Source organism: Apteryx rowi, unplaced genomic scaffold (assembly GCF_003343035.1).
Source record: "Apteryx rowi isolate R43461 unplaced genomic scaffold, aptRow1 scaffold_71, whole genome shotgun sequence".
In the NCBI taxonomy this organism is placed as follows: Eukaryota; Metazoa; Chordata; class Aves; order Apterygiformes; family Apterygidae; genus Apteryx; species Apteryx rowi.
Genome location: NW_020450994.1, coordinates 2,874,077 through 2,888,148, shown reverse-complemented (window position 1 = coordinate 2,888,148; position 14,072 = coordinate 2,874,077). Strand labels below are relative to the sequence as shown.

Here is a 14,072-nt window from a genome sequence, read left to right as displayed (position 1 = left end):
GGGTATCAGCTTGTAACCAAGCAGAAGTTTTTAGATGCTGCATTTTGAACATAGGCTCCTAAAGTTAGACACAATAAATGTTCCATTAATTCAGTCCATAAGTTTCCATGACTTCTTGCACAAACTGTTTGGCCAACAGTGTGATTCCAGGTTGCTCCCTGGAGGTCAGTCCAAGCTATTCAGCCTCACTTACTGTGGCTGGACGAACAGACACTCAAAACCATGACTTCTTTTTTAAGCCATTTGGTATCCACTAGCAGGATAAATTTGAAAAACAGAATTTTCATCACACATGAAATTCTGTCCTTTCACGTTTGTCTTCATACTGATTCAGAAAGAAAACATGCTATTTTGAGATTTTTGAGATAAAAAGTATTCCAAAACTTCAATGTATCACATTTTAGTGATGTAGATTTCTTTCTTCCTAATAAAAATGCATTGAATGAATAGCATGAAATGCAGCAAGTGACTATACAAAATTGTGTTTTGACACAGTGAAATTAAATGAACAGCCTGGGTGAAATGATTACAGCCTATCAACATGAATTGCTTAGAAGCATCCTGCAGAACATTTCCAMTCCAGTGACCCTGAATGTTCTGAAGAAGATATCACCATAAAAAGGCATTTCATCTGGATCTTTGCACTTGGCTTTCSAAATCCTGGGGTGGGTCCCTGGGTTATTTCAATCCTACCTAGGTGCAAAAGAATCACACATAGGAGCAAATAAACTTAAAGGCCACGGGAAGTTTTTAAGTACATTATACTGTACTTCTAAAGACACGAAGATGAATACAAAAATTTGGGTCTGAGTTTTTTTTTTTTTTTTTTAAACGAAGTTAATGTATCTACTAGTGATGTATTCATCTAGCCACACACCTCCTATTTGGCAACTATCCTGTATCAGCACCCTGTTAATGCAAAATCATGCTCTCCTACGTTCCCTCATCTGCAGAATATCTTGCACTTACATAAACTAAAGGTAGATAAAGTCCAAAATGCTGTGCATTCAGAATGAATGGAAAGCAGAGGACAGTGCAGATTGCAAAGAAACCTGGGCTCAGATTGTGACGGGTGTTTGCCAGATTCTGTTACCATGAGCTTGGTATAACTAGCAATCTGCTTACAGATAATACAAAAGCATAAAGGAAGAAATGCCATTCCTACATGATTTTAAAATATGTTGCCATCATCTTTATGGGCACAAGAGCCACATGGCAGTGACAGCTTCAAACACTTAAATTTAAATTTGGTTGTCATAAAACAACGGTCTGGTAAAGACATGACTTATCAGTGTTCATACCTTTTGCTTCAGTTGTAAAACCGTCTGCTTTATTTGATGAAATTCCTTACAAGAGGCACAGCATGTCCCTGGTTTTGCCATGTTTTCAGATTTCTCAGGAAGCCCAGCTGAAAGAAAGCAGTTTCCAATAGGAATATAAAGATTCAAAAGAGAGCAATTCATAAAGTAATTGCAAAAACATCCAGAGTCTTGAAGGTTATTACATTTCCCCAGAATGTGAAAAGAAGAAGGAGTCTTGCCATTGATGACGCTTTGACTGTGATCTGCTGTGTAAGACTTAAGAAATTTTGCAAGGACGGCTCTAAGCTCTTTTCTAAAGCAGCTGTTTCCAGTTAACAGTCCCTAAAGAATTTATTTTTTTAATACCTGAAAATGTTTACACCYGTTCTTTTATCTTTGCATTTATGGTAGACTAGCCCTGTAGATCAGAACTGATTTACAGTCCCCTGAAGGGCAAATTTTCATATGCTATAAATTACGGTAAATTCCCTTACAACGTGGCCATTTCATTCACTTTGCACAAACTGCTCTTTATCATCACTGGTTATTCCTCCRTGCAATGGAATCAAACTGATCAGAGACAGGAATTGAGATTAATGATAGGGATTTAAATCTACACTAGAGAAAAGGTCACACCAGTTGATACTATGCAAAAATGAARTCTTTCAAGCATCTATGACATGATTCAAACTATAACAGATATTGCAAATGTTATTTTTGTCTTTTTTCCAGTCTCATAACAATGAATCAATTCTGCATCACAAACAAACAAGTACTGTTTTAACAGATGTCCTGTTAAAGAGAAATGTAGTTTCCAAAACACAATGCAAAACTTACTGGCAAACTCTAGGTAAGCTTTTTTTCTTCCATTTATAGTTTTTGAGAAGCATARAGTGTACTGAGGACCTGGATATGGTGTCTGGTTCACCTGTAAGGGTTATTGGAAAAGTTTGAACACTGGCCATTCAGAGCATACCATGTAATGCAAGAACTCTGCAGGTGCTGCTGGTAAAAGCCAGCAAATCTTCAAAATCTTCAAGAAAGGATCAGCTAAAATGCACTTAGCTATTGTGTTATACTTCTCACTTGGACACACACTTGAATGTCCTTATTTGGGTCATCTTTTCATAAGTGTGTATTGATTTTGAAAACATCTCCATCATTCTTAAGAAAAACAGATCTTTTTTCTAGCACTAAAGATATTAGGTGGTGCTTGACTTCAAATGTATGTATTTACTGGGTCCAATAAGGACMGTTGCACCTACTCCTATAATGGTCATCTAGGGACCATCAGTGCCAYCAGTAATTTAGGACAAATTGATTTTCTGTAGGATTAGTCCATCGGCCACTAAATCACATATTCCTGCTTTCGAAAGACACAAGCTTATTTCTCTTTTCTTGAAATGCCCTATTTCAAATGTGCTTCCTTCTTTCRTTGTCCTAAAGCAGGTAGGAGAGGGCTGTAAGGACAATGGGGTGGAACGGTCCACAGCAGTGAGGACATCGGTATCACTGATGAGCTCATCAGAAGATGAGGACCAGAGATGAGGCAAAAGTCTGGGGGCTTTCCACACCTATCACCTGCCCGCTCCTGCAACTGTAGTCCAATGTCATTTTCCAGCAGGACTTCAGCCTTCATGTGAAGATAACTGAATATGTGTCATCTGCTGGTTTCCTCACAGCTGTATTTCTAATGCAAATCAATTTGACTTTCACTTCTTCCAAAGCCTCTTTGCCCATATGCATTTCTCAGTTAGATTAAATCATCTGCAGTATGCAATGGGGGCTTTCTTAAAGAGAAATTCATATGCCACAATTAGGGTACCTTGATATTTCTATAAACTAAGTTTTCTTTTGACCACGAGTGTTTTGACATCTCCATTTTTGGACCTGTATAGGATTTACAGAGGCACATATATAGAGAGAGATTAAAAAAAAATGCTTTTTTTGGACTCCAATAAAATTTGTGTTTGGTACTAGTCTTAAACCAAAATTTCTTTTARTAGATATCTTACCAAATGAGTTCCCTCACAAAATGCACACATTGTGTTAAGAAGTGTTGCTGAAAGCAACACACAGTCATAGGGAGAAACTGCCAGATCCTCTGCTGTTGGAAACCTCACGCAATCCCACTAGAATCAGTGGAATTATGTGCAGATTAGGAASCACTGAATTTGGCCTCTACTTTCATTATAAAATCCAGTTTATCTTCCAGGAGGACGTGGTACACAGGCTGACGACTATAGATAAAACAGGGCTGTAATAACCCATGGAGACAATCATGGCAGAGGGGGAGGGGAGTGTCAGCTAATGTTTGGGAAATATCATACCATTGAGATTTCTGCAAATCCAGTTGGATTGACTTGTCTCAGGAAGAAGTCCAAGAGCGTCACACAAGTGAGAGTGAGCTGCACCCCAGGAGAGAGGTGGAATTCCCCCTAACTCATACCAGACAGAGGTGATGATTTGCCCAGGAAAGGAGTTATCCATCAGACATTCCCTCTACCCCCATCTGATCCCACATCAGGACYAAAATATGAATAAAGCCAGGATAGAGCACAGATAAAGCCAGAAGCCACCTAGGACAGGCCAGAGGGGCCCGGAAGCAATTAGACTCTGAGCCACCCACGCTCAGTGCAGGTATTGAGGTCATCTAAAAGGATAAGTTTGGCAAGCACTGAGCAAGACACTTATATAACCTGTTTTCATTGTACAAACCTCAGTGGGGAAACCAAAACTATTTCAGAGAAGGTTAAAACCAGCCCCATTTTATGAAGGCTTTACAAACCACTAAGCCTAGCTTGTGAGTTATGTTGCTGTCCTTACACGGCTCCTTTCATCCAAGCGAGACGCCAGTGAGCCCTGCAGCACCTGTTGCTAAGAGAAGTGCTTGGAGAAGCAACGTGTTTGCTTCGCGTGTGCTTGACGACTTTTGGCTGTTGGTGCCTGGCGGGGGAGAGCTCTGCGGGGAGCTGTGCCGCAGGCGCTCTTTTCATGGGGAATGTTTAGTTTCTCATCTGTGTTGTATTATCTGGGCTCAGCCTGCTGAGATGGTTTAATTTGCCTACTTATGAGTGGGTAGCTATTGTCTCCATCAAATGCAGCATGATTGCGCATACGGCAAAAATGCTCCCTATTCTTGTGCCCCACTAACAAACCCAAAGCACTCCACCAAGCCACTTATCACAGTTCAGAGCCAAAAAACGTCCAGACTGTCATCTCCAGGCACGGCACATTAAACACGTAACTAATAATTATCCATGAAACATGCAGCATGGCTAAAGCTGGAGAAAGAGGCCATACATGCATTTTATGGTCTCTCATATTAAACTTCAGAATAAAATTTAAGTGGTCCAGCTACCATTAAAAGGGAATTGTCTACTGTTTATTAGGAGGTTATTCCAGCTTAGAAGTAGTGCTCTCCGTAACGGTGCAGGAGCTTGGGCTGACCACCAGGTGGGGCGTTGTTATAGCCTGTTCATTTCGGCTCTTGGAAATGCTGATTTTCTTCGTGCTGACTGGTAATTGCAGACACGAGCCGTGCAATAGCCGACTTCTCTTTCATTTACACCAGAGGTCTGGCGAAGTTAGTAATATTATCTTGGAGTGCAATCGGGTAAAAGAATAGAAAGTATCTTTACCTGCTTTACACAGCTTATTTGGGAAATTTTTGAGAAATTGTGGATATTTAATTCCATATTAATTACTGGAACTAACATTTTCATGTGCCATGTACATTCAGTATAAAAATTGCTGTTTTGCAAATATTAGAAACTTATTTCCAAAGCCTTAAATATCTTGTATGATCAGTTATCCTGAGTGATTTGGACATTACTCTATCAGGAAATTCGAACTAGCAAGAGAAAATATTAACTAAAAAAACTACTTGCAAAGGGATTATTTACATTATACCTTTTTCCTTAATGACTCTCAAACACTTATAAGGAAAAAAATTTTTTTGAAAACTACAAGGAACAATTAAGGTTAATGGAGTGTCTCCAGCACATATTTTCAGAGGAAAAGCAAAATTATAAATTGCTCTTGCCATCCAGTGGGATTTGGAGCACCCAGTGATGCATGTGTTCAGTCATTAATAGATGAACCAATGGTAAGATACCATTCATCAAAAAAGTCCCCCCCCCCGAGCATGGGTTTTTTCCTTCTTCCTTTCTTCTTTAAAGTGCTGTATCAGTTTTTAATCTGAAGTATTCTAAATGCTGCAATTTAATAACTGGGATGAGGTCAAAAACTTTAAAATCTTTTCTACACAACACACACACTTTGAGACCAGTGGTGAAAAGCAGGAACAATCCCTTACTCTCTCCCTTTTCATCACGTATTGCTTTCATAACAACAACAAAAAATCTGACCACAGTCACGAGACATTCAACTTACTGCAGGTCAGCAGAATTCAAGTGTTACTCAGCTTAAGTTAGCTATTGGTTTAAATAATGCTTGAAAAGACACTGGGATTCCCAGGTACACCTCTTCTGCATGCCTGAATGTTCAGAGGTACTAACCAACCAACCTGGGCCATTTGCTAGTCTCACTTGTAGGAGGAAAAATACAAATGATACCCACCAAAATTAAATTAATTAACTAGTGAAATTAATGAAGTCTTATAAGGGTCAGAATTTGGCAAATTTTCTTCTGAAGTCTGAGGCTGAGTTTTATGCTCTGAACTAGCTATAGTCCAGGTTGGTACAAGAGCGAAATATGGCCAACAGCAGTTGTATGATCCCGGAAAAATGGTCTAACTTAAATTGCAAGGAAAGTGTCACTTTTCAGTCACCTCTCCCTCTCCGGGGGGAAGAAGCCTTCCACATCTTTCAACATATTAGTGCCCTCTCTTTATAGCTGTGACTAGTGATTTACTGCCCTGTGTGTGTAGCTGATGAATGGAGGACAAGGAGAACAAGCCATMGGATTGCTCCACGGGCACTCGGATGATCAGAGACCTGGAGGCAATTTGACCTCTGAGCAATCTGGGCTTCCCGAAGCAATGGCTACATCCCCGTTTCAGGATCTCCCAGCTTCAGCTGTGGAGTGGGAAGCAGGCTGATGTTGGGCTTTCCACAACACTGTAACATCTCAGAGGCCGCTGCACGCTGGGGCACGGTGGCCCTTCTCCTGGCACGGCAGGATGGCACCGTCAGCAGCTGGTCTCCCCAGCGCTTTCAGTGCTCAGAGCACCACATCTCTCACCTCTTTGCAGGACAAACACCCCAGGCCCTCGGAGGCCCCTGAGAAAGCCAGTGAGAAGCTAATACCACGTTTCCTACCAGCTTAGGCTGCTTCTGGGAATGCTGCTGATATGGGACTACGGAAGTGTATCACAGCATTTGGAGAGTGCATTTCCTTTTAAATAACTTGAGTCCACAAAGCTCCTATCAAATTTGGCATTGGCTGCATCACATTTCCCTGGGTTTCCTCTCTACAAGAGATTAAATTCTTAGAAGACCCTTTGGCCCAGGATCTTTAACACCCGTTAGCATATACCTTTATCTCCTTTGGTGCATGTCTTCCCGTCATCCTCCCGGGTATAGCCTTCATGACACTCACATCTGTAGCTGCCCACAGTGTTGACACAGATCTGAGAGCAGAGTGTCCCATTGCTTGTGGCACACTCGTCGATATCTGGAGGAAAAAGCGTTCAAAATGTCCTAAAGCCAGGGGGTTCAGACCTCAAATATAACAAAAGACCTCCTTTAAAGGATAAGGAGATTTTGACTTTGAATAAATGAATAACTGCTGCCACCTCAGRCCAGAGCTCTGTGCAGACTGCATTATTATTAACACGCTTGGCTTTTTATAGATGAACACCACTTAGCAGTTTCTTTGCATCAGAGAGCACACAAGCAAAGCTTGACTCTGCAAACCTTGGCTCACTGGAGCAGCAAGCCCCGCAGGGCAGGACTACTGAGCTGGGCGGCACTAGCCGCAGAAAGTCTGCTTGTAAAAGATCAATCCTGAGTTAGATGCTTGCTATCTGAATCAAAACCCAAGGGCTGGTTTTCAGAATTAGGCATGGCTATACTGCTTTGAGGGCTRCTGTTAGAATTGTGCCCCTCTTCTTGGGCCAAAAACCAGAATACTGCTCAAAATCTGCAAGGGGAATTAATAAAGGAAAAAATTACATCAGCCCAAACACTTCCAAGTGTTTCAGTGCATATGGCCTGTTTTAGATATTACATTTATTCTGTAGCAGTAAAGAAAACAAGAAAGGCTTCAAATCTAAACTGACTGCTAAAAGACCTGAAGAAGCAGGATACACCATTAACCAGAGATAAACTTAACATGCAATTCTACCCACCCAAGCAATAAGGCTTCTCTCTATTTCTGTGCCTCTCACGATCATAGCGGTACCCAGGATAGCAGGTGCATAAGACACGTCCAAAGTTATCTGTGCACTGCTGTTCACAAGGAGCTTCCGCACAGACATCATAGTCTAGAGAGAGAAAGATACGGTTAGGAAAACACCAATAGCAGTAGCAGCACTTTGATAGCAAACATTTCCCCTCTGTCTTTTCTAATTAATAAAGTCTTGTTACATTATTTCTGAGGATTGAAGAAACCTAGAAAACATTCATGAAACATAAGCAATGTATTTTGGCAAAACTGCAATTGCTAATTACAGCCTTACAATAGTTGAACTGTTTCTTAAAGTTGGACTTTAAGAAAGGGGCACTTTCCCAGTTTGCAGAATTTAGGAATTTTTCTCACAGAAATATTAAGTTACATAAAAGTTATTTGCTGCTTTCCTCCACAAATGTTTAAGTGCTGATAGCAACATTTCCTATGCAAAATACTGGGAAACGCTATGAGGATAACTGCCAAATTCAGGCAGAAAGTATCTCATAAGGGAAAGTTAAATAAAATCACACAGTAATTGTTCAAAACCAGCTATAACCCTTCTAGCAAAGAACATACTGTTACAAAACCCCTGTCACTCTTAATATCAGCAATGTGAAGATTCGGATATAAGTCACTGGCCAAGCTTGTCACTGGAATCACAAACGATGCTCTGAAGTCTCAGCTCAAAACCAGGAGGGCGAATCTGTTTCTGATTTCACTGTTATATAGCAACAGAGCTGACGTTCAGGGAATTGATGCCAACGTGAAACAGAGCCTGGGACTGCGGGGTCAAGCTGGCATGAAGGACTTGTGCAGTTTATCTTGACCTTGCCATCAGCAAAGCAGAGCCTTGCCCGGAGATTAGACATGCTTTCACAGGAGGCACGTTCCCATGCAGTGGATACATCCGAATGTGCATAAAGCTTTTGCATGACTAGAAAGCCTCCCCTTCGGCTCCTGGGGGTCAACTGGGTGCTGGTCCTGGTGGTCCTGCAGCACTGCTATCCCATCGCTTAGAAACCCAACTCTGGCCACACACCGTGGGCAAGAAGCACAGAACGACTGACTCGAGCAAGCTCTGCAGGAAGCACCAGCRATGCATGGAAAGGAAGCACAGGACCACGGTGCCTTGCTCAGGGCCTAGCAGCGCCGCGGGGAACACTTGCAGGGAGGAGAAAGGAAATACAGTAGTGTCCAGTCCCAAAACCACCTCAAGCAAATCCTCCTGAAGTTCAGATTTTATGCCAGAAGAAGTAGCAGTTTCTGTGGCCGTGTCACAGGAATGTCATCATTTACACAGTAATTCACTCCGTTTGCCACTGCTGCACGTGACCCTCCCATACAGGATACTGGAGGGCCACTGCAAAAATAACCTATTCCTGTTCCAAATCAGACAGGTCTAAAAGAAATGTAAGTGTTTTGACTAAGTTCCCAACAATGCGACATATTTGCATATGCACAGTAAAAAATAAATAAACCCAGACTCGTTATTGACTCACACTAATGGGTAGCAGACATCTCTGGGAATGATGAATTTTCCAAACAATTAAAATGAACTAATAGATGGTAAAGCAAGTGAAACCACATTTGCTGCGTTAGTTATATAGAGCACATCTGTAGTTCTGGAGGTAAAAGTGACAGTGTGCCAGGGTACAGAAAACTGCCAAATACGAATTAACAAGCTGCTGTGGTGCCAGTATGTCACATCAAAGTCCTTTAGACCAAAAAATAGCATTGTAATGGTGCCAAGCATTTCCTCCCTTGTGTTTGTTACCTTTTGAATAACATGCATCTTTTATTTCCTTTTTATTTTGCRGCTGCATTGATTTTAACTCTTGAAATCCGTCCCCAATACCGTGACTGCAGTGCCAGACCCTCTCACAGGAATCAGGGTACAAAGCATTGTACAAGCATGGAACAAAAACAGGGCCAATGCCTTCAAACATAGACCACCTGGGGGCTAGTTTGGACTTTTTAGGTGACACTTTGGCTTTAAGCTCCTGCTACATTTAGCACTACTAAATATTCACAGATATAAAGGATTTGTGGTATTTTTCCTGGGCACGAATACAATTTTTATTTCTCACTGAAATAAAATCAGTCTATTTAAAATAATGGCCCTTACGCAGTAGAATTTGAGCATTTGGCACTGTACAGAGCAGGGCACAAATCCTCAGTGCACTGCTGGCAGTGCGTCTTYGCCCACAAGTGGCTGAGACCTGGAAAGACTACATGGAGGGGGCACAGACATCTGGAAGGCATGCTAATATGCCCACCTCTGAGCCAAAGATGCCTGGATTTGGCCTGTGCCATGTTCAACCTATTCAGAATAGAGGCCAAGGGAGCTGCAGCCTCCCTGTGCTTCCATGAGTACATGTATTCTAATATAGTCATAAAAACAGTGCTGGAAGGGACCATCTCCCACCACAAGCAGGATTARCTATACGTGAACTGTTCCTATTTGATGTTCATCTAGCTTGTACTTAGAAAAGCCTCAGGGTTGGAAACACCCCACCACCATTCAGGCTGTTTCGGAGATTAAATATCCTTGCAGATAGAAAGTTTTTTACTAACGTCTAATCTAAATTCCCCTTAGAGCTATTTAAGCTCATTATTTTTGTCCTCTTACTCTTGGCCATGAAGAACAGTTTACTTCCCCTCTTGCAGCAAGTTTTTACATACTTGAAAACTGTTATCATGTCTCCCTCAGCCTTCTTCTCTCTAGACTAAACAACTCAGTTGTTTTTAATCKTTTCTCTTTTGCCATATTTCATGTAACTACTCTTCAAACACGACCTGTGCATCTACCTTAGGAAGAGCTCCATCAAGACCGCTGCTTGTCAGAATGCCACTTGAAATGATCTCAAAAGCCTTACCAAAGTGAAACCATATGACATTTCTTTCCTCCTCACAACACATATTTGTCTTTTCTGCCATAAAGCCCTRCCATTCCCTTACAAAAACACATAACCTGTATTTGTAGGTGCTCTGAATTCTGGTTAGCTTGCCTAATACAGAATATATTTTCAAACCTAGCCTCTGCTTTACCAAAGGCTTTGACCTGCACACTCAAAACCTAACCTTTGGTATATAATTAGTGCTAACTCTCCAAGTGTTTCCACAGTTCCCTGTTCCATCTCTTTTTGCCCTTCTACCTATTCCTTTCTTCCACATTTATCAGTATATACRTATTTGACTCTGAAACTACACTAGAGGCATGGGATTCCTTGCATTCAGTTCTCCTAAATTCCATACTAACCTCTGGACCATGCTTCTTCTCAGCCCATCGAGTTGTACAAAAACAAACCAATATTTTCACATTAAAAGAGAAACCAGGATTCCATGTCTCACACTGATGGAGGAGATGGTGGACAGATTTCAGATCATTTGATGTAAATTTTTATTTTCACACAGAAACAGGGAAAGGTCCAGGAGGTGGAAATCTTCCCAAGTACTTCCAGGTGGTGGTTCCCACACAGTCATGGAATCAACCCAGATCACATGGTAGCTGTGGGCAGGTCCCATGTCCTGTAGCTGTGTGTCTCCAGAGTTTTGGTCCCAGGCAGCGTGACTGTCTCAGGAGGTGTCTTCACAGCTAGGACAAAGTTGGGCAAAAGGTGCAGCAAATCCTGGCTGCAGTGCATCACCACTGTGTGCACTGTTGATCTGAGGATGCACATCTCTTCCACGTGCAAGCCCCTTGTCTGCCAGCCCAACCTATGAAATGTGGTTTGAGGATGAATCAAAGTCATATGGTGAGGATCAGTTTGTTCCAGACTTTAGGAAAATATGAAAACCAGAAGCAAAATAACAAATGCCTTCACGTTTAGCTTTCAACGAATTCAGGAATGACAATGCAACACTGCAAGTTGCACCAAGAAAGAGTTTCTGAAACAGCATTAGTGAGGAAAGACCAGAYATAATTAGCATTTGCCTGCCATAGAGTACTTTGGTGTGAATTAATCAACAACCAGGACACTCAGGTAATGAACCAGTGATAGGGAGGGTGCTCTCCAAAACAATTGTTTCAGACTGCAATGGTCTGTGCTATACTCTTGGTGAAGCTGTGAGACAGGGCCTGGTYGGAGCTGTCAGTCTCCAATGCAAAGAAGAGGGTGACCATTTTGAAAAAAGGATGAAAAGCTCTCTTTTGACCTGTTTATCYGGTCAAGTGGAGCAGGAAGAGACGYTACAGAGGAAAATCACTGACACAAAGTAAACTCCACTCTCTGTTTTCCTGAGGAGCATCACCCCCTGCTCTTGGAGCTGAACGCCAGGGAGAGAAAGTGTGTGCAAAGCAAAGAGAAATGTAGAACCTGGGTGCCTGGACTCAGGTTCACTGGGCTGCGCTGCCTTCTGTTGCTCTTCAAGGACAGATGAGAAACAATGGGACAGAAACCGAAGATGCTCATGGACAAAGGCACAGCCCTTGAGGGAAAGRGTCTGCTTAAACAACAGCTGCCGGCAAAGGAGATCGGCATCTTCCTGAGGCAGCTGTGACAGAGAGGACAAAGGAGGGTCTATCCCTCTCCCAACCTTCTTCCTTGCACCCCCTGCTAAATCACAGAGAAGACAGGGCTGAAACTACTCCTCTGCATTTTGACTTGCCAGTACTGTATTAAATGGTGCAGATGTGCTCTAATAAACTCACATCTGTAATRTATTTATGTGCTTGTGATGAGATATGCATTTCATACAGCCACTCTTGTCAAGATTATACCAAAACAATGTGTGAAGAGCCAAGTGATATATTGTAACGGAGTAAGGGAAATGAGCCCTTCACTGAATCATGTTTCTAGTCCCTACACCAAAGGCCCAGATAGTCTCAGATGTTATAGCAACTGCTGTGCCCTGTGAAGTTCAAGGCAAAATATAGGTCGAGCTGAAAAAAGGGGAGTGGAGATAAAAAGGGAAAGAAGCCACAGACAACAGAGAAATTCAATTAATGGTAGAAACTCTCAGGTTACTGAGATCCAGTTAATAGACATGATTAACTGAAGTCAGCGGGTACATAATAAAAGCTGCTCTCATAATTGCCTAAAATGTCAAGAGATAAAAATTAGAAGCCTGCAATAATTTATTGTCATGGCCCTCATTTTGTTTTTGTTCCTATTACTTCTTCTGCTGTATCCATTATATTTAGTGAATAATCAGCATATAAAAATGTTACACACAATAAGAAAGCTGGAGGCCAGACTACAGAGATTCTGGCTTCTCTCCACTTTGAAAGGATTCAGGGTTTCTGCCTTCAACACAAACAATGACCTTGCACAGCACAGCATAATATTCTGCTCCAAGTGTCCGTCTCACACTGAAGCTGTGATCTCACTCCCCAGGCACCGAGACAAAACTCACTGCAAAACCACAGGCAGAGGAAGTCCTTGTAAGCACCAGCTTCACCCAAACAGTACCCAGCTCCTCTGGGGCTTGGGCTGGCATAGTGAGCAGTTCCACCTCAAGGAAGCAGCAAAAATACAATTCCCGTTTTGAGAAGATGGCTTATGGTTCTGTAACCAGTCTGCTCGTGTTTCCAGGCAACAGCAAAAATACTCACAAAAAAGAAAACAGCAGCAGGATCAGAGCTGGGGAGAGTCTGCTGGCCAGAGATTACAACCCCCAAAACAGCTGACTCTCTCAAGTTTCTTGTCACTTTTCTTTTCAAGACATTGCCATCTTGAACTAAGAAAACTCTCAGATCAACTTGAGGCTTTCCATATATCATCAGAGAAGGATGTGTTGCCATAAACCATTTTTTAAATCTGCTTCCCTAAGGAAACATGGCTTATTTGCTTGTACTATCTGGTCATTTGCTTCTGCCTGACAGTTCCTCTTCTCTAATAACTTCAGAGCCTATCAATCAGCCAATTTCATACAAATCGGACAAAGCAGTAGGAATGACTGAAGAAGTTACATAGCTACAGCTCATATAAAATCATTGGCTGGGTAGAGAAGAGGGACCCAACAGATGCCTGCACCAAGGGAAAGGCAGGCAGAGCTCAGCCTGTCTCAGTGGTGGGTGCCAGCTGGCCAAGTGGCACAGGACGCCTTTGCAACTCTGCAGGCAGTTTGGCATCTGTGAAAGAGGCTGAAGCTGTAGGAGAAGGATTTCGGTATGAGGCATTGATGTGAGTAATTCCTGGGAGTCTGATCCAAACCTACCGACATCATTGGAAGCTTCCTGGTCTTTGCCTGGATCAGGCCCTTGAAACACATCTTAGTCATCCGGTCGCGCAGCATGCTTCCCCTGGGAGTCTCAGCTTCACCTGCAAACCCTCCCACTCTTCTCTAAAAGAGATCTTGTTACAGGAACTGCTGGGCATTGGGACCCAAATACTGTCTTTATAAATGGTAGGGGCAATTCTCCAGGACATTTCCTTTTCTCTGCAATATGAACTACCCCAAGTAATTCCCAGTATC

The 14,072-nt window shown here is 42.2% G+C and overlaps 1 protein-coding gene across 1 annotated transcript in view; it reads right to left on the bottom strand.

Annotated features, from left to right (window-relative positions):
* The window catches only part of CCBE1 (collagen and calcium binding EGF domains 1), a 108,180-nt gene that overhangs the window by 10,369 nt on the left and 83,739 nt on the right, over positions 1-14,072 (bottom strand). Inside the window, exons 4-6 of the mRNA XM_026087256.1 lie at positions 7,615-7,749; positions 6,801-6,938; positions 1,302-1,408 (exon numbers count right to left, since the gene is read on the bottom strand). Of these exons, the coding sequence (XP_025943041.1) occupies positions 1,302-1,408; positions 6,801-6,938; positions 7,615-7,749 (380 nt within the window). The remainder of the gene's footprint in view (positions 1-1,301; positions 1,409-6,800; positions 6,939-7,614; positions 7,750-14,072) is intronic.